Source organism: Emys orbicularis, chromosome 12 (assembly GCF_028017835.1).
Source record: "Emys orbicularis isolate rEmyOrb1 chromosome 12, rEmyOrb1.hap1, whole genome shotgun sequence".
NCBI lineage: Eukaryota > Metazoa > Chordata > Testudines > Emydidae > Emys > Emys orbicularis.
In genome coordinates, this window is record NC_088694.1 from 3,914,997 (window position 1) to 3,936,431 (window position 21,435).

Consider the following 21,435-nt stretch of genomic DNA (forward strand, 5'->3'; position numbering starts at 1 on the left):
GAACTGTGCTTATTTAGGCTGGATCATTTAAAATCATAGCCAGGAGTGAGAGATCTCAGCCTTTGGTGAGCGGCTGTAACTCTTGTTCTTCTTGGGCTTCTTCAGCAACACTTTTAGACACACCGGGATTCAAACAGTGAATCACTTCTGTGTAGTGATATTGACAGCATCCTGGATAAGAGCTGTCCACTAATAATTCATGCTCTTTACTGTGTCTCTCTCTGAATGCAACAGAGCTGGAACTTTAGCAGAAATTAGCATCACTGCATTCCAGGAGAAGAGAAGCAGCACAGAAATCATTCTAGGGCCCAATCCAAGCATCTGAAGACGTCTCCAAATACCATGAGTTCTAATACTAATACCATCCACAGTGCTATGCTGTCCAACCACACACTGAATGTGAGACATTCATCCAAGGTAACAGCCTGTTTGCTCTTGATGTTGGTCTAATGTATTTTTAACAGGAAGGGGGGAACCAAAGAAGGCCCTGAGGCTCTCCAGACCTTTAGTGAAGCCCCCCTTGTTTCTCAAAGGGTTTTAAATTTGTATGAAAATGTTAGTGTCTTTGTATTTTATGGAAAACTCCCGCTCCACACACCCGGGGCCTTCAGTCCTTAGTCAGAACCTCATGTTCTAAAAGGCTCTAAATTGTAATTTTGTCCCATCTTAACATCCAACTCCATTTCTTTTCTTTTAAACCTGGCAGGGTGTTGGTAAAATTTCAGGAAGTTAGTTAAATCACTCTGCTCCTCTTTGAGGGTTCTGTATCTGAGTGTCTTTGTTTTCTGCTTTTTGTGGGGCTCCTGTCTGGTAAAATTCCCTACATCCCTGCAAGCCGGGGAAAACCTGTAATCCCAAAGCAGCTCTATTAACTCGAACATTGCACTTCTGTATTGGGTCTGCTAAGGACTACATCCTCGCCCCATTGAAGTCAATGGCAAAACTCCCTTTTGGACCAGCGTGGGGCACTAACGAAGGATATGGAGAACATATACTTGTTCAGGGGTCTCGATGAATTTGGCTGCTCGAATAGGTCCTTGTCTGCAGTGTGCTGTACAAGACACAACATGGAAAGGCCCTGCCCCGAAGGGCTGAGAGCCAGCAGGGACAAGAGGGCTTGTGCTGGGGAGCCCAGAGGGAGGAGGGATGAAGGGGATTTTTAAAATTGGTTTCAATCCCTTCTTGCGGGCATGGCGAGAAGCAGGTCTTAAGGAGGCACTTAGGGTGGGCAGAAGTGGTGAGTTAGAGAGTCAGGGTGGGGGGCGCATTCCATGCCTATGGGGCAGCATGGAAAGGTGAGTGGGAGGAGGAGATAGATGTGGCAGATGAGAGTGTAATCCAGAATGGTTTCTCATGGCCCAGTGGTAATCATGAGAGGCCCTTCTGGTACCCAGCTGCTGTAATTGTGATGCCCCTCTGCAAGAGGGCAAGTGAAAGTCTGATAGTTCTTTGTGTCTTTTTACACTAGTGGATGGTTGGTGCTATTGTGCTTTTCCTGGCTGTGCCTATCTCCCGCACCACTCCCACCTACCCATGGAGAGACCCCGTGACTAACAACAAAGTGGTATGCCATCAGTGCCCGCCGGGAACCTTTGTGGCACAGCACTGCACCAGAGACAAACCCACAGTGTGCGCCCCATGTCCAGATCTGCACTACACGCAGTACTGGAACTACCTGGAGAAATGCCGATACTGCAACGTCATCTGCGGAGAGCTGCAGGTCGAGCTGCATCCGTGCAACTCCACCCACAACAGAGTGTGCCAGTGTCAGCATGGCTACTACTCCGAGTCCGAGTTCTGCATCGAGCATGCCAAGTGTCCTTCCGGGTCTGGAGTAGTAAAGCTGGGTATGTATTGCAGCTGGAGTACTGAGGCAAGGGGTGTAGAGCTGTGTCTAAGGGCCTTATTATATTCTCATGCTATTACTGTCCTGTCAGAATCCAGGAGACACCTGTTAAATAGCAGTAGTGGATAATCTGATCTTATGCGTGTGTATTTTCTCACTATATATATGTGCACCGCTGCCCTCTGTTGGATGGGATGTCAGATCCACTCAAGTGAGTAAGAGAATGTCGCCATCTAGTGGCTACGTCCTCTGAACGAGCAACATCCTACTACTGTTGTCCAAGTATAAATATTTCAATGGTTCCTGCTAATTTGGCCATAATCTCTTGTGGGCACCCAGGGCTGAAGGCAATAAGGCATGTGGGCAAGGAAGGTTCATTGTGAGGACCAGAAGAAGTTTGCTTGGTGTCTCAGTACTGGGACGGCACTGACAAATTAACTTAGCCATGGGGCTGCTTTCTGGAATCCTTATTTGGTGATTTTGAAAGCATATATTAAAGATGGGAAAGGGGCAAATGAAAATAAGACTGATACCCCCCCCCCAAAAAAAAAGCAGGTATATGTCGAAGAGCATTTAGGGGTGACTCAGAAGCGTAGCTCTCTAGCTCAGGATGACACATGGATTACTGAAGGATATTAGGGAGTTTTTATTTTTTCCTTAGCACAACTCTGTCTAGTTTTTAAATTACCCCCTTCCCTGTGGTATTTGAGGGCTATCCAGAATTACAACATGCACACAAAGATGTATTTCTCTCTCTGTCTGTCTTTTTCCCTCCCCGCTCCAGTCATCAAGGACTGGCCTCTATTTATTTATTTTGGTTTTAAGCTGCAGTTTTATACTAGGCAGGCTCGGTCTAGCAGTGTGTTTTGCCTCCTACTCTGAAGAAATTGTAGTTTGTTTCCCTGTCAGTCTCCATGACTGCATTCCAGATTTATAGGCCAGTCACCGGGAAAGCCCTGTCTTCTGCGCACATGAGTCTCCTGCGGGAGGTTGATGGCTTGTTCCCATGGAATATGACTATTTTGAGATGCCATGATTAGGCAGCGTGAGCGAGGTGCCCAGGTCATTTAGGCCAGTTCCATGTAGGTTGAATTTGACCAGGTACTCAGATGACAGTGATGAGGGCCATATAAGTAGGATGGGGGCCAGTTGAAGGGAGTGAAACTGTGGGGTGATGGGCTCCTTCATTCTGCACCAGCTGTACCTTTTTTTTAAGATTAGTGACTTCGTACCAAGCATGCTACCTTCCACCCGGGGAATGACAGTAACGAAGCCCAGAAGTCATGAATGCGAACCACACTGAGGTGCAGGCAGGCTTCTCGATATAGCTGGAAAGGGCATTTATTTTTCACGTTTGCGACTCCTTGGGTATCCAGAAATAGAGAGGAGTCTGGGCGCACACCAAGGCGGTGGGCTGCCGTTACAGAGATGGCAACTTCTTCAAAGGGCTTTGTAGCACGATGCGGGCTGCATGCTTTGGAGCAGTGACTCCTGAGATCAGAGATTCGGCCGTTCGTTTCATGTGCAGGGCTCGTCAGCTTCCGTAAAGGCGGAGTGCTCTGTCCCGTGTGTGGTTTCTCTTGGCACACTGGCTGTTCTCTTATTATTTGATTTTCTGCCTTGTTTGTTTATGATCATCAACACGCGAGTCGGTGTTCCCAACCTAGCTGGCTGGGGTCCTAGCATTGGGCTGTCTTGCAGCCAGATCCTAAGTTTGGTAACTGCTCATCCTCCTTGAAGGCTGGGGACTGGGCCAGGGCAGGGCCCCTTCTTTGATCCTATGAATGATGTGTTACACAGAGCCTAATCTCTCTCTGACATCCCCTTATGCCCAGAGGGAACTCAGAGCATTACCAGATGCAGACTTAGGGCCAGATTCACCATTGCTTTTCACCATGAGCACTCACTTACACCAGTGCACAGTGGGTGCCAGACATCGGGTAGTGGCTTGCGCTCACTTTACACTGGTGCAAATGACTACATAGGCACAGGACAACGGCGAACCGGGCCATCTTCTTTTACCGTTACCGTGCTCCCTAAGGGGCCATTATCCCAAACACAATGGACGTGTACTGCAGGTACTTCACTGCTCAGACTCTTTCTGTGCCCCGTTTTGCAGGTACTCCCCATCAGAACACGAAATGTGAGACGTGCCCCCAGGGGTTCTTCTCGTCCTCCAGCTCCAGCACAGAGCCGTGCAAGGCACACCAGAGCTGCTCGCAGCAGGGAAAGGAGACTAATGTCGTAGGAAACCAGTTCCATGACACCCTGTGCACCACCTGCAGGATGTTCAAGGGAAACGGCACCCAGGAGACAGGTGAGGAGCCAGGTCTGCTTGGGACGGAATAGCATTAGCGGATGTAGAGTGGGGAATTATTCAGGTCTGCCTGGGCGGGGGGGAGGGGAACCCATGCGCTAGAATCATGTTGCTACCTGGGCTGGAGTGAAACTTTCCGGTGCAGCTTGTTCTACCCCAATGTATAGGATCGGTTCCAGTGGAATTTATAAGTACAAAATTGGTTTTAATTAAACTACAAAAAGGACAAACTAATCCCCCCAAATTCACTGAAAGCTTGGCTAAGATCATCTTAGACAGGGTCCCCTGGCACCCTCTCCAGCCATTGTCTCTTTCAATTAATGACACTTTCCTTGGCTTGTCCCTGCCCCTGTTTTCCTCCCATCCCGATCTCTCAGTCTAGCTGTCAGGAAGATCTCCTTGTTGGCACCTTTCCTTTTTGCTGATCTCCTGCCCCCAGATACTGCCTGCATCAGGGCACAAGGCATGTCAGAGTCAGCCTGTTACCTACCTATACCTATCTCATAGAACTGGAAGGGACCCCGAAAGGTCATTGAGTCCAGCCCCCTGCTTTCACTAGCAGAACCAAATACTGATTTTGCCCCAGATCCCTAAGTGGCCCCCTCAAGGATTGAACTCACAACCCTGGGTTTAGCAGGCCAATGCTCAAACCAGTGAGCTATCCCTCCCCCCTGTAGATGTTACGTACAGTCTGAAGTGGTAGTGAGAACATGTTGTTCTGAAGTATCTAGCACTGTCCTTCTGGCAGCCCAAGACACACAGCACTGAATCGTGCAGGAAACTGGAACTAGATCAGGAGTCCGCAGCAGGTGCAGAAGTGTTGTGCCGCAGACAGGGCAGCTCGTGCTGCCTTTCCCGACTGTAGCCCCCAGTCTCTGTTTTTAGCTTGTTTAAATTTTGGTTTCACTTCGTTAGTGACTCCTTCCCATTTAACCTTCATTCTCAAACCGACCCACTGAGGCAGATTGCCATAGACCTGCGCCAGGCAGCCACTGCACTGGGCAGGAATGAAGACAATGGATTTGCTCCCACGTTGTAGTGAATCTGTCCCTTTGGCTTCCACGAGGCTGTATCGGTGTAACAGAGGGCAGAATCTGGCCTCTGTGTCTTCCACAAACAATAGCTTCCCTTTGCCCAGCATGCAGCAGAAGGGATGTGTCCCCCAGCAAATGTGGCAGAAGGAATCTCTTGTTTTTCATCCCCCCGGAGTCCCTCTCCCTGGTCAATATTCTTCTCTCCTCATCAAGAATGTGATGCAATGGAATTTCAGTAAATTCCAGTCAGACCAGAGGTTTGCAATTCCATAATAGGAATCTTGACTCACGCCCCATTCTTTGAGTCAGCCTTTTCCCAAAGGGGTGATGGTAGCAGCTGAGATGTTCATTGTAACTTGCTTCTTTTCCAATCTGTCATCAGCACGTGCCCTTCTCTCGTTAAGCATCAGCAACTGGCTCTGATCCCTGCCCTGGGGTTGTTTATATACACACATTCATCTCTTGAGCAACAGTGCACTTGCAAAACGGGAAACTTATGAATGGAGGGATATTTTTAACTCCCAATTTGCAAGTGTTCTTACTCAGCAGGGTAGCATGTGTGTACTATGCCTGTGTATGTCTCTATGTACATAGCTACAGATACACACTGGCACGTCAGTAATTGTATACAAATACAAACTCTGTAGATAGGCTTAAATTTTCTGCTGGTGTAAACAGACGTGACTCCGGGACCGGATTAGCTTTCCTCTGGGCCTGGGGTTATTAGACTTTGTGTGGCCCCTGTATACAAGTCTTTTTCCTGGGAGGGAGTTTGGTGCAGAAACTGTCAAGGCTGTATCCCTACTTTGAACTTTAGGGTACAAATGTAGGGGCCTGCATGAAGACTTCTAAGCTTAACTACCAGCTTAGTTCTGGTCCGCTGCCACCATCCCAAAGCTAATTCCCTTTCCTGGGTAGCCTTGAGAGACATTCACCAATTCCCTGGTGAATACAGATCCAAACTCCTTGGATCTTAAATAAGGAGAAATTGACCCTTCCCCCCTCCTTCCTTTCACCAACTCCTGGTGAATACAGATCCAAACCCCTTTTGGATCTTAAAACAAGGAGAAATCAATTAGGTTCTTAAAAAGAAGGCTTTTAATTAAAGAAAAAGGTAAAAATCATCTCTGTAAAATCAGTATGGAAAATAACTTTACAGGGTAATCAAACTTAAAGAGCTTAGAAGAACCCCCTCTGTCTTAGGTTCAAAGTATAGCAAACAAAGATAAGCACTCTAGTAAAAGGTACATTTACAAGTTGAGAAAAACAAAGTAAATCTAAGACGCCTTGCCTGGCTTTTACTTACAATTTTGAAATAAGAGAGACTTGTTTAGAAAGATGGGGAGAACCTGGATTGATGTCTGGTCCCTCTCAGTCCCAAGAGTGAACAACCCCTTAAACAAAGGACACACACAAAAGCCTTTCCCCCCCCAAGATTTGAAAGTATCTTGTCCCCTTATTGGTCCTTGGGGTCAGGTGTCAGCCAGGTTACCCGAGCTTCTTAACCCTTTACAGGTAAAAGGATTTGGAGTCTCTGGCTAGGAGGGATTTTAGTACTGTACACAGGAGAGCTGTTACCCTTCCCTTTATAGTTATGACACGCCCCCCAAATCACAGATAGTGTTGGACGTTTGGTTCCACACTGGCTGTGATTTCTTTCCTGGAGCTCTAGGAGAAAACAGAGTTAATAAGACACATGTACCTTTAGACATACTACTGATTATATAAAAACTAACAATATGTTTCATTCCAAGAACAATTGTTAACCAGTTAACTCTGGGAAACTTTCCCGGGAGAGTGCATCAGCCACTTTGTTAGAAGCTCCCGAAATGTGTTGTATTTCAAAATCAAAATCTTGGAGAGCTAAACTCCACCGAAGAAGTTTTTTGTTATTTCCCTTGGCGGTATGAAGCCACTGTAGCGCAGCATGGTCTGTTTGTAGTTGGAAACGCCGTCCCCAAACATATGGGCGTAACTTTTCCAGCGCGTACACAATGGCGTAGCATTCCTTTTCGCTGATTGACCAGTGGCTTTCCCTCTCAGACAGTTTCTTGCTGAGAAACACGACAGGATGGAATTCTTGATCCGGTCCTTCCTGCATTAAAACTGCTCCCACGCCTCGCTCGGAAGCATCTATGGTTACTAGGAACGGTTTGTCAAAGTCTGGGGCCCTTAGCACAGGGTCAGACATGAGTGTTGCCTTAAGCTGGTTAAAGGCCTTTTGACACTTATCAGTCCACTGAACTGCATTTGGCTGTTTCTTTCTGGTTAGGTCTGTCAGCGGGGCGGTGATTTGGCTGTAGTGTGGTACAAATCGCCTATAATATCCGGCCAAGCCTAAGAAGGATTGGACCTGTTTCTTTGACTTTGGAACCGGCCACTTTTGGATAGCATCCACTTTGGCCTGTAGGGGATTTATAGTTCCTTGACCCACCTGGTGCCCCAGGTATGTCACTCTGTTTTGGCCTATTTGACACTTTTTAGCCTTAACAGTTAGTCCTGCCTGCCAGATGCGCTCAAAGACTTTTTTCAGGTGCTCCAGGTGTTCTGTCCATGAATCAGAAAAAATGGCCACATCATCGAGATAGGCAATGGCAGATTCTCTCAATCCCGCCAAGAGACCATCTACAAGTCTTTGGAAGGTGGCGGGTGCATTTCGCAACCCGAAAGGGAGTACATTGAATTCATACACCCCTGCCTGGGTGACGAAGGCTGACCTTTCCTTAGCGGGTTCATCTAGTGGTACTTGCCAGTACCCTTTGGTTAAGTCTAAAGTAGAGATGAATTGGGCATGTCCCAATTTTTCCAATAGCTCATCTGTGTGTGGCATTGGATAGTTGTCAGGACGAGTTACAGCATTTAGCTTACGGTAGTCCACGCAAAAGCGTATTTCCCCATCTGGTTTGGGAACTAGAACCACTGGAGATGCCCATGCACTGGTAGAGAGGCCGATTATACCCATCTGTAGCATGTCCTGGATCTCCCTTTGTATAGCAGCTTGGGCATGAGGTGACTCCCGGTAGGGTGGGGTTTTAATTGGGTGAGCATTACCTGTGTCAATGGAGTGGTATGCCCGTTCGGTCCGTCCTGGAGTGGCTGAGAAAATCGGTGCAAAGCTTGTGCACAGCTCCTTGATCTGCTGTCGCTGCAGACGTCCCAGGGTCGTGGAGAGGTTCACCTCTTCCACGCCACCATTCCTTTTTCCTTCGTAGTAGACACCTGCAGGCCACTCCGCGTCATCTGTTTCCTGGGCTGTAAACTGGCAAATGTTTAATTCTCTAGAATAAAAGGGCTTAAGAGAATTAACATGGTATACCTTAGGCTTTATGTTGGAGGTGGGGGAGGCTATGAGATAGTTAACCGCTCCTAGGCGCTCCTGGACCGTGAATGGTCCTTCCCACGACGCTTCCATTTTATGGGCCTGGAGCGCCTTTAAGACCATGACTTGGTCTCCTACTTTGAAGGACCGTTCTCTGGAATGTTTATCATACCAGGCCTTTTGCTCTTCCTGAGCATCCTTTAGGTTTTCTTTAGCAAGGGCTAAAGAGTGTCGGAGGGTGTTTTGTAGGTTGCTTACAAAGTCTAGAATGTTAGTTCCTGGAGAAGGCGTAAACCCCTCCCATTGCTGCTTCACCAACTGTAATGGCCCCTTAACCTCGCGGCCATACACAAGTTCAAATGGTGAAAACCCTAAACTGGGATGTGGTACAGCCCTGTAGGCAAAAAGCAACTGCTGCAACACTAGGTCCCAATCATTGGAGTGTTCATTTACGAATTTACGTATCATGGCCCCCAAAGTTCCATTAAACCTCTCCACCAGACCATTGGTTTGATGGTGATGAGGGGTGGCAACCAAGTGATTCACCCCATGAGCTTCCCACAGGTTTTTCATGTTCCCTGCCAGGAAATTAGTTCCCGAATCTGTAAGGATGTCGGAGGGCCAACCTACCCTGGCAAAAATGTCTGCTAATGCCTGGCACACACTTTTAGCCTTGGTGTTGCTTAAGGGTACAGCTTCCGGCCATCGGGTAGCAAAATCCATGAAAGTCAGTACGTACTGCTTTCCTCTGGGTGTCTTCTTTGGGAAAGGACCCAGAATATCCACAGCTACTCACTGAAATGGGACCTCAATTATGGGTAGTGGCTGGAGAGGGGCTTTAACCTGGTCTTGGAGCTTTCCCACTCGTTGGCACACCTCACAAGACCGGACATAATTAGCAACGTCCTTGCCCATTCCCTCCCAGTGGAAGGACTTCCCCAACCGGTCTTTGGTTCTGTTCACCCCAGAATGGCCACTGGGATGATCATGGGCTAACCTCAAGAGCTTTACTCGATACTTAGTGGGAACTACCAGCTGTCTTTGAGTATGCCAGTCTTCCTGGTGCCCACCAGAAAGAGTCTCCTTGTATAAAAGTCCTTTTTCTACAACAAACCGGGATCGGTTAGAAGAGCTGAGAGGCGGTGGGGTGCTCCGCGCCGCCGCCCAAGCTTTCTGAAGGCTGTCATCTGCTTCCTGCTCGGCCTGGAACTGTTCCCTTGATGCTGGAGACATCAGTTCCTCCTTGGACCGTGGACTGGGGCTTGGTCCCTCTGGAAGCGATGCAGGTGCTGGGGCTGTTTCCATTGACTGTGAACCGCTGTTCGCTGGTGCACTATGTGGTATCTCAGGCTCTGGCTGAGCCTCTTGGGTAAGGTTATCTGCTGCTTCCGCCAGTTCAGGCTCGCTGGTGTCCTCTGGCATTGGAGTTGTAGACGGGCTTGCAAGCGCTGGACTCAGTGCTGACAATGGTTCTGGTGCTGGTTGCGTTGCCAGTTCCAGTTCTGGGACTGGCTTTGGCTGGGTCTCTGGGATTGGATCCACTACGGCTGTTGCAGTCGTTGGCAGGGGATCCGGTTCCACCACCTTTGTTTGGGTCTCTGGTAACACAGACGGGTTCCTGGTGGACGGCTCAGGAACAGGGATGGGGGTGGAAGCTTGCTTAGCCTGGCTGCGGGTGACTATTCCCACCCTCTTGGCTAGCTTCACATGGTTGGCCAAGTCTTCCCCCAGTACCATGGGAATGGGATAATTGTCATAGACTGCAAAAGTCCACATTCCTGACCAGCCCTTGTACTGGACATGCAACTTGGCTGTAGGCAAGGTTACAGACTGTGACACGAAGGGTTGAATTGTCACTGTAGCCTCCGGGTTGATGAGTTTGGGGTCCACTAGGGATTGGTGAATAGTTGACACTTGTGCCCCAGTGTCCCTCCAAGCGATAACCTTCTTTCCGCCCACTCTCAAGGTTTCCCTTCGCTCCGAGGGTATGAGAGAGGCATCTGGGTCTGGGGTTCTTTGGTGTGATTGGGGTGTAATGAACTGTAATCGGTTGGGGTTCTTGGGGCAGTGAGCCTTTATATGCCCCAGTTCATTACATTTAAAACATCGCCCTGCTAAGGTATCACCGGGGCGATGTTGGTTGATGGAGACTGGTGTGGTGGGGTGAGAAGGCGTCTGGGGTTTCCCTTGGGATGTGGGTGGGGCCTTGGGTTGTCCCCGGTGATAAGGTTTTGTTTCGGCTTGCCCCTTCTGATATTCGCTCCAACTGCTACTAGCTTTTTTCTTTTCTGTCACCTCCACCCACTTGGCTCCAATCTCCCCCGCCTCGGTTACAGTTTTGGGCTTCCTATCTAGGATGTACCTTTCTATTTCCTCAGGAACACCCTCTAAAAACTGCTCCATTTTTACTAGGGAAAGCAGATCTTCCAGAGATTTAACATTTGCTCCTGATACCCAGGCATCACAATTTTTGTCAATGTGGTAGGCATGCCGGGTAAATGACACATCTGGTTTCCACCTTAGGGCTCTGAACCGCCGACGGGCGTGCTCGGGTGTTAGCCCCATTCTGAGTCTGGCCTTGTTTTTAAAAAGTTCATAACTGTTCATGTGTTCCTTAGGCATTTCAGCCGCCACCTCTGCTAAGGGTCCACTGAGCTGCGGCCTCAGCTCTACCATGTACTGGGTTGGAGGGATGTTGTATCCAAGGCAGGCCCTTTCAAAATTTTCTAAGAAGGCCTCAGTATCATCGCCTGCCTTGTAGGTGGGGAATTTCCTGGGATGGGAAGTGGTACCTGGAGAGGAGTTGTTAGGATGGTCTGATGCACCCTGCCTAGTCCTTGCTGCTTCCAGTTCCATCTCTTTTTCTTTCAGCTCCATCTCTCTTTCATGGGCCTCCTGTTTGGCTTTCTCTTCTCTTTCATGTTTGGCTTTTTCCAGCTCCATTTCTCTCTTGTGGGCCTCCTGTTTGGCTTTTTCTTCTCTTTTATGGGCCTCCTCTTTGGCTTTTTCCAGCTCCATCTCTCTCTTGTGGGCCTCCTCTTTGGCTTTTTCTTTGGCTTTTTCCAGCTCCATCTCTCTCTTGTGGGCCTCCTCTTCAAGTTTTTTAATTTGAAGCAGTCTTTGATGTTTTCTTTCATTTTCTTCTGCTTCTAGTTTGGCCAGTTCTATTTTGTTAGCTGCTTCTTTGGTAGTCATTTTCCTGTTTTCTTGTGCTGGGTCACACCCCTCTGCAGTTGACTGAAACTGGGATGTACCTAGCTCTGGCTGCTGCTGAGTTAACAGAGACTTTCTAACAAGCTACTCCCGAGGATATAAAAAGAAAAAAAACAAAACAATTCAGCTTGTAAATTCCTTTTACCAGTCAGTTTGCTCACTGATTGAACCGTTCTCTTAACAAAGGACCTTGTTAAAAAAAACTTAACACCTCTGCCTTCAGGCAAGGAGAGATAAGATATGCATCTATCTACCTTCAGCTCTGCTTTCCAAGCAGCTAGAAGAAAAAAAAAATCTTACTGGCTTTTGGGTTTAAAACGATCTCCACCGCTGTGCCACCATGTCAAGGCTGTATCCCTACTTTGAACTTTAGGGTACAAATGTAGGGGCCTGCATGAAGACTTCTAAGCTTATCTACCAGCTTAGTTCTGGTCCGCTGCCACCATCCCAAAGCTAATTCCCTTTCCTGGGTAGCCTTGAGAGACCTTCACCAATTCCCTGGTGAATACAGATCCAAACTCCTTGGATCTTAAATAAGGAGAAATTGACCCTTCCCCCCTCCTTCCTTTCACCAACTCCTGGTGAATACAGATCCAAACCCCTTTTGGATCTTAAAACAAGGAGAAATCAATTAGGTTCCTAAAAAGAAGGCTTTTAATTAAAGAAAAAGGTAAAAATCATCTCTGTAAAATCAGTATGGAAAATAACTTTACAGGGTAATCAAACTTAAAGAGCTTAGAGGAACCCCCTCTGTCTTAGGTTCAAAGTATAGCAAACAAAGATAAGCACTCTAGTAAAAGGTACATTTACAAGTTGAGAAAAACAAAGTAAATCTAAGACGCCTTGCCTGGCTTTTACTTACAATTTTGAAATAAGAGAGACTTGTTTAGAAAGATGGGGAGAACCTGGATTGATGTCTGGTCCCTCTCAGTCCCAAGAGCGAACAACCCCTTAAACAAAGGACACACACAAAAGCCTTTCCCCCCCCAAGATTTGAAAGTATCTTGTCCCCTTATTGGTCCTTGGGGTCAGGTGTCAGCCAGGTTACCCGAGCTTCTTAACCCTTTACAGGTAAAAGGATTTGGAGTCTCTGGCTAGGAGGGATTTTAGTACTGTACACAGGAGAGCTGTTACCCTTCCCTTTATAGTTATGCAGAAGCGGACTGGGGTGCAGGAGGGGGTGCGGGGTCTGGGAGGGAGTTTGATGCAGGAGGGTGCTGGAGCAGGGGATTGGGGTGCAGGAGGGGGATTCTGATCTGGGGCAGGGGATTGGGGTGCAGGAGGGGATGTGGGGTCCAGGAGGGAGTTTGGGTACAGGTGGGGGATTCTAACCAGGGGCAGGGGATTGGGGTGCAGGAGGGGATGTGGGGTCCAGGAGGGAGTTTGGGTACAGGTGGGGGATTCTAACCAGGGCAGGGGATTGGGGTGCAGGAGGGGATGTGGGGTCCAGGAGGGAGTTTGGGTACAGGTGGGGGATTCTAACAAGGGGCAGGGGATTGGGGTGCAGGAGGGGATGTGGGGTCCAGGAGGGAGTTTGGGTACAGGTGGGGGATTCTAACCAGGGGCAGGGGATTGGGGTGCAGGAGGGGATGTGGGGTCCAGGAGGGAGTTTGGGTACAGGTGGGGGATTCTAACCAGGGCAGGGGATTGGGGTGCAGGAGGGGGTGTGGGGTCCAGGAGGGAGTTTGGGTATAGGTGGGGGATTCTAACTAGGGGCAGGGGATTGGGGTGCAGGAGGGGATGTGGGGTACAGGAGGGAGTTTGGGTACAGGTGGGGGATTCTAACCAGGGCAGGGGATTGGGGTGCAGGAGGGGATGTAGGGTCCAGGAGGGAGTTTGGGTACAGGTGGGGGATTCTAACCAGGGGCAGGGGATTGGGGTGTAGGAGGGGATGTGGGGTCCAGGAGGGAGTTTGGGTATAGGTGGGGGATTCTAACCAGGGCAAGGGATTGGGGTGCAGGAGGAGATGTAGGGTCCAGGAGGGAGTTTGGGTACAGGTGGGGGATTCTAACCAGGGGCAGGGGATTGGGGTGCAGGAGGGGGTGTGGGGTCCAGGAGGGAGTTTGGGTATAGGTGGGGGATTCTAACCAGGGCAGGGGATTGGGGTGCAGGAGGGGATGTGGGGTCCAGGAGGGAGTTTGGGTACAGGTGGGGGATTCTAACCAGGGGCAGGGGATTGGGGTGCAGGAGGGGATGTGGGGTCCAGGAGGGAGTTTGGGTACAGGTGGGGGATTCTAACCAGGGCAGGGGATTGGGGTGCAGGAGGGGATGTGGGGTCCAGGAGGGAGTTTGGGTACAGGTGGGGGATTCTAACCAGGGCAGGGGATTGGGGTGCAGGAGGGGATGTGGGGTCCAGGAGGGAGTTTGGGTACAGGTGGGGGATTCTAACCAGGGGCAGGGGATTGGGGTGCCGGAGGGGATGTGGGGTCCAGGAGGGAGTTTGGGTATAGGTGGGGGATTCTAACTAGGGGCAGGGGATTGGGGTGCAGGAGGGGATGTGGGGTCCAGGAGGGAGTTTGGGTACAGGTGGGGGATTCTAACCAGGGCAGGGGATTGGGGTGCAGGAGGGGATGTGGGGTCCAGGAGGGAGTTTGGGTACAGGTGGGGGATTCTAACAAGGGGCAGGGGATTGGGGTGCAGGAGGGGATGTGGGGTCCAGGAGGGAGTTTGGGTACAGGTGGGGGATTCTAACCAGGGCAGGGGATTGGGGTGCAGGAGGGGATGTGGGGTCCAGGAGGGAGTTTGGGTACAGGTGGGCGATTCTAACCAGGGGCAGGGGATTGGGGTGTAGGAGGGGATGTGGGGTCCAGGAGGGAGTTTGGGTACAGGTGGGGGATTCTAACCAGGGCAGGGGATTGGGGTGCAGGAGGGGATGTGGGGTCCAGGAGGGAGTTTGGGTACAGGTGGGGGATTCTAACCAGGGCAGGGGATTGGGGTGCAGGAGGGGGTGTGAGGTGCAGGCTCCGGCCGGGAGGTGCTTACCACAAGCAGCTCCCGGCCAGTGGCGCAGCAGGGCTCACGCTGCCTGCCTCCCTGCCATGGCCCCACGCCGCCCCTGGAAGTGGCTGGCTGCTGGCACGTCTCTGCGCGCCCCTGGGGGAGGGGGAGAGCGTGTCTCTGTGCGCTGCCCATGCCCACAAGCGCCGCCCCCATAGCTCCCAATGGCAGGAGCTGCGGGGATGGTGCTGAGGGCGGGGCAGCGCGTGGAGCCTCCTTCCCCCTCCCCCCACCAGGGGCTGCAGAGACATGCCAGCAGCCAGCCACTTCTGGGAGCAGCGTGGGGCCAGGACAGGCAGCCTGAGAGCCCCAGAGATTGCTCCTGTGATTTATTTTTGCAGGGCCCCCCCCTTGAGCCCGGATCCCGGGCTGCAGCCCCGAAAGCCCCTGCCTTAATCCTTAATCCAGGTCTGGGCACTGCTACGTTTTGGGAGCGTTTGGATCCTGATCTCTTGGGTCCATCTCTGTTGTGAGCTTCTGGCCTGCAGTACGACATATAGGATCAGGCCCAAATTCACTCTGTGCATTTACACAGGGGATGAATGTGGCCCTTTAGGGTAAGCCCAGGGTTACTGGGACTCGCGTCAGCTGACCCGTGTTAGGAAGCCTGGGCTTGAGTATCTACATTGTATTTTAACCCTAGGTTAAGACTTTTCTAACACGTGTTCGAACCTAGGGCTCTGACATCCACACTGCAGGGCACAGACCCAAATCAAAGTAACCATATCCCAGAGTCGCTAGTGCCCCCCCCCCCCCCCAAGTGTGGCACCTTTGGCCCTAGGAATGTGGGTCTAACATTGACCAATGAGGTACCTCTGTCTCTCACCCCCATTTTCTATCTGGGTCCTTTACCTGAGCACTTAATTTTAATGAGGCGAGTGCCATTTCTTCAACCCATGAGAGCTGAGTGTTGGACTGATTTTCGGTTTGCTGGCTGAACTGAAAAATCAAAAAAAACCCCACAAAATTGGTTTGTGTTGAACTAGGGCTGTCGACTAATCACAGTTAACTCATGTGATTAACTCAAAAAAATGAACTGAGATTAAAAAAATAATTGCGATTAATCGCACCGTTAAACAATAGAATACCAATTGAAATTGATTAAATATTTTGGATGTTTTTCTACATTTTTATATATATTGTATTCTGTGTTGTAATTGAAATCAAAGTGTATATTATTCTTGATTACAAATATTTGCACTGTAAAAATGACAAACAAAGAAACGGTATTTTTCTATTCACCTCATGCAAGTACTGTAGTGCAATCTGTGTTCTGAAAGTGCAATTTACAAATGTAGATATTTTTTTTTGTTACATAACTGCACTCAAAACCAAAACAATGTAAAACGTCAGAGCCTACAAGTCCACTCAGTCCTACTGGTTTGTCTGAGCGATTGGCTGAACAAGAAGTAGGACTGAGTGGACTTGCAGGCTCTAAAATTTTACATTGTTTTATTTTTGAATGCAATTTTTTATACATAATTCTACATTTGTAAGTTCAACTTTCACGATAAAGAGATTGCACTACAGTACTTGTATGAGGTGAATTGAAAAATACTATTTCGTTTATCATTTTTACAGTACAAATACTTGTAATCAAAAATAAATATGAAGTGAGCACTGTGCACTTTGTATTCTGTGCTGTAATTGAAATCAATATATTTGAATATGTAGAAAACATCCAAAAATATTTTAAAAAATGGTATTCTATTATTGTTTAACAGTGAGATTAATCGCGATTAATTTTTTTAATCGCTTGACAGCCCTATTTTGAACCAAAATGGAAATTGTTCATTTTTCCTCCTGCCGAAACAAAAACTAAATTGTTTTGGGTTGAACAAAACAGAAAATGTGGAAATGGCAGAGGTGCTTAGTGACGATTGTGTTTTGGTTTTCACCAAGAAGGTCGGTGGTGATTGGACGTCTAACGTAGTGAATACCAGTGAAAATGAGGTAGGATCAGAAGTTAAAATAGGGAAAGAACAAGTTAAAAATGACTTAGACGCGTTAGATGTCTTCAAGTCACCAGGGCATGGTGAAACACATCCTAGAATACTCAAGGAGCTGACTGAGGAGATATCTGAGCCATTAGTGATTATCTTCTAAAAGTCATGGAAGACGGGAGACATTCCAGAGGACTGGAAAAGGCAAATATAGTGCCAATATATAAAGAGGGAAATAAGGACAACCCGGGGAATTACAGACCCATCATCTTAACTTCTGTACCTGGAAAGATAATGGATCAAATAATTAAGCAATAAATTTGTAAACACCTAGAAGATAAGGTGCTAAGTGACTGTCAGCAGCATGGATGTGTCCAGAACAAATCTTATCAAACCAACCTGATAGCTTGTGGATAGGGGGAAGCAGTAGACGGTGGTATATCTTGACTTTAGTAAAGCTTTTGATACTCATAAACAAACTAGGGAAATGCAACCTAGATGGAGCTACTATAAGGTGGGTGCACAACTGCTTGGAAAACCATTCCCAGAGAGTAGTTATCAGTGGTTTACAGTCGTGTTGGAAGGGCATAACAAGTGGAATCCCACAGGGATAAGTTCTGGGTCCGGTTCTGTTCAATATCTTCATCAATGATTTAGATAATGGCATAAAGAGTACACTTATAAAGTTTGTGGACGATACCAAGCCGGGAGGGGTTGCACGTGCTTTGGATGATAGGATTATAATTCAGAATGATCTGGAGAAATGGTCTGAAGTAAATAGGATGAAATTAAATAAGGACAAATGCAAAGTACTCCACTTAGGAAGGAACAATCAGTTGCACATACAAAATGGGAAATGACTGCCTAGGAAGGTGTACTGTGGAAAGGGATCTGGGGGTCAGAGTGGATCAAAGGCTAAATATGAGTCAGCAGTGTAACGCTGTTCCAAAAAAAGCAAACATCATTCTGGGATGTATTAGCAGGAGTGTTGAAAGCAAAACACAAAAGTAATTCTTCCGCTCTACTCCGTGCTGATTAGGCCTCAACTGGAGTATTATGTGCAGTTCTGGGCACCACATTTCAGGAAACGTGGACAAATTGGAGAAAGTCCAGAGACAGGCAATAAAAATGATTAAAGGTCTAGAAAACATGACTTATGAGGGAAGATTGAAAAAATTGGGTTTGTTTATCTGGAAAAGAGAAGACTGAGGGTGGACATGATAATGGTTTTCAAGTACGTAAAAGGTTATTACAAGGAAGAGGGAGAAGAATTGTTCTTAACCTCTGAGGATAGGACAAGAAGCAATGGGTGTAAATTGCAGCAAGGGCAGTTTAGGTTGAACATTAGGAAAAACTTCCTAACTGTCAGGGTGGTTAAGCACTGGAATAAATTGCCTGGGGAGGTTGTGGAATCTCCATCATTGTAGATTTTTAAGAGTAGGTTAGACAAACACCTGTCAGGAATGGTCTAGATAATACTTAGGCCTGCCATGAGTGCAGGGGACTGGACTAGATGACCTCTCGAGGTCCCTTCCAGTCCTATGATTCTATGATTCTAAACATGTTCTCCCAGCTCTGTGCATAACCCATCAATCCAGCAACTCACACGGGCAATCAATATTCTCTCCTCAGCTAGTTTGATTTACAGTAAACAAACAAATCTGCATAATTCAGGTGCTTTCATGCAGGCTGGAGCCGATAATCACATGCTAGGTCAGTGCACTAGTGTGCCCCTGCTTTGCACACGCGCTGCAGTGTTTGTGTGTGCACATGTGCACAAGCAAATTGGCCACAAAGATCTCTCTCTAGCCGTGTGTGCACACACAGGGATTGTCACGTGTACATCTGGTAACACAGGCACAAAGGTGGGCCCAAGATGTGTACATAGCCAAGGTCTGAAAATCAGGCTCTGTACGCAGCAGGCCTTGTGCAAGAATCAGTAGGACAAATACATCCGTGGAAGCCATAGGATGAGACCAGCAGGTATAAGACTGGACAAATGCCAGGGTCAAATTTTAGACTGTCTAATTTGAACAGTATTTCTTTAAGAGCTTGGGCTGTGCTGCTGGGTCTGACAGCTGGTTAACTGTCCACTTGGGGCTCAGCTGCTGACCTCGTGTCGTGAGCCTCTCCAGTTGCAGTAGGGTTTTTCTCCTAGTTCTGATGGGGTTTGCTCTTTCATCCCTGCGCTCTAAACCTCATGCTGGTTTTCTTCTCCCCACTCTAGGGAATGAGGACTGCAAACAAGCAGTGATCGATTTTGTGGTTTACCAGAACATCTCGGTGAGAAAGCTGAAGCGCCTCCAGCAAATCCTCGAGCGGCACCAAAAGGGGATCCTCCACAAGGACACCAGGCCTGCCTTTCAGGAAAAGTTCCACACGTATCTCACCAAATTGAAGAAGGATCACTTGGAGCTCATCAAAGTGCTGCTGAATGCACTCCGGGCAGCGAAGCTGTATACCGTGGAAGAGATGGTGCGGAAACGTTTCTCCTTGGAGTTAGAAAATTAACAGAACTGTTTAGGGTTTTTGTTGTTTTTGGTTTTTGTCTAGCTTGATTAATTTATTAACTTTCTACAAACTAACTTGAGGTGCACCTTGGAGAAGATGAATGGTGGGTAGTGAATGGTGAGTCTCTGACTCACTCCTGATCCTCTCCATTCTGACAGCTGACCACTGTCCCAGTGTGTGTGCACTGTCTGTCTAACGTGGCCGCAGGTGAGGTCTGTAATGCAGTCTGTGCCTCGGCTAGCGGAACTTCACTGCAAGTGGAGCTGGATGAGAATTCTGGGAGAAACTTGCACTTTGACTGTTAACCTCCTCTCTGGGGAGGAGGAGTAGATGTTGTTCTTACTTTATCAGAAACGAAATGCATAAGATTCCAGGGAGAGCACGCCCTATCTCTTGACTGCACAAGAGTCCCTGTTGCCCTTCCTTGGGCCACTGTGCAGAGTTTAATTTTAAAGTGCACCATATTTTTAAAACGATATTCAAATGTTTCCTGGGGGTGGCTGCCTTTCACCTTCCAACGTTAAATTTCTTTCAAAGAGGGGTTTATCAGTGAGAGGTGAGTCCGCAATAAGATGCCCCTGGGGTCACTGGTTACAGCCTCTTTTAAAAGTATTTCTACAGTGCCTTGTTTTGTACAGTTTGTCATGTTTGTTTGATACAGAGAAATGAAAAGATGACATTTGCCTCAGACTCCACGTTCTCTTCATCTGGCTCTGTCTTGGAATGCCCGATTTATGCGCACACACACGTACCATGACTGCAAACCTTAATCCTTGTCTGCACCGAGAGGTTGTGTCCATTTCAGCCACCGATGCAAACCCCTGGCATAGGATGTGTACACCTCTATCAGACTCCATTCAACCAGTGCAAACACTTTCAAGCAGGCACCAGTGCAAATAGCAGCGTTTCCTGTCTGCACTAGGGTTTGCACTGGTGGCTGGAACCGAGGCCCTAGACTCTTGCTGTCTGAGTCCTGTTGCACCGCTCGGCCCTGGCCTGATCTCTGCGTTAAAAATGCAGCATCGTGACAGGTGCCATTTGGTGACCTCATGGCCGTGTTCTCCAGCCATGGATCGCTGCCACATGCACATATCCCTCAGCAAACACTCACATTGCTATGGAGCCAGCGAACAGTTATATAATCTAAATAATGCCGCTCCTTTAAGACGGGGGCTGAGAGGCAGAGTATCTCACCGCACACGTCAGCTGGGAGGAGAGTTTTGTTTTTTTAAACCCTTAGGGAAGTCCGTGGGGATGACTGCCCTATGTACACTTCAGCTGATCTGCCATGACGTCACAAAACCACTGCTTCCCCCTGGGACGCATTTAGCTTTTTATAGCTTTACTTATCTGAATGCTTGCCAGGAACCGACTATGGGGAAGGGAGAGAATGGTTTTCCCGCGTCAGTGGTTGTTTAAAGGACTCAGAAGATTTCTCCACCTGGAGCAGCCTCACTGCTCAAGACCAACTTTAAATGGCTCTGGCCACAATGGGCTGTTTGAGTCTTAATTCATCTGCTTCTGAACATTTCCCCCCCCTCCCCCCGAGTTTTAGGAAGAATGACTTACAGGACAAGGAAGTCTGTCTAAAAGTCAGCTCTCTCAGTACAAACTGCTTGAAGAGTGGAGATCCCCACTGGACTATTACAATTGGAAACCCAAATAGTTTTCATGTCATTCTGCTTGTCATCTCAGATCCCAGTACTAACACATTGGCCAGGCTGTGAAAGTCCCAGCATGTAAACAGCAGTACATTAACCACGCCACACCTAGAAAATTAAGTTGCTGAGGGGTGTGAAAAATCTAATGTAAAGAGCCAGCTGCTCTCCTGTGCACATCCACTCCCTCCTAGGGTGACCAGACAGTAAGTGTGAAAAATCGAGCAGGGGTGGGGGGTAATAGGAGCCTATATAAGAAAAAGCCCCAAATATTGGAACTGTCCCTATAAAATCGGGACATCTGGTCACCCTATTCCCTCCAGACATGTGCCCGACACTACAGCTCCCAGAGCCTTCTCCTGACCCCTGCCTTGGATTCCCCCGGGGACAGTTTTGGTTGCAGTCAGGAATACAGGGTGTGGGAAAGTCTTTACCAGGAGGTTCCCCTGTTCCATGGGACGCTGAGTCAGCTTTACACTGGGGAGAAGCCCAGAGCTGATGATCGGGAGCATGTACCACAAAAATGCTGTAGAACTGGGCTTTCTGAGTAATAGATAATGTGCAAAAAAACCTCAACCCACCACATAGTCCAGCAAA

The 21,435-nt window shown here is 48.3% G+C and overlaps 1 protein-coding gene across 1 annotated transcript; it reads left to right on the top strand.

Moving 5' to 3' along the window:
* Nucleotides 1-342: 342 nt before the first annotated feature.
* Nucleotides 343-19,180, top strand: TNFRSF6B (TNF receptor superfamily member 6b). Its single transcript, XM_065414193.1, has 4 exons — nt 343-417; nt 1,469-1,847; nt 3,966-4,163; nt 18,897-19,180. Exons 1-4 carry the CDS (start codon nt 343-345, stop codon nt 19,178-19,180), a joined length of 936 nt encoding a protein of 311 aa, XP_065270265.1.
* Nucleotides 19,181-21,435: the final 2,255 nt, after the last annotated feature.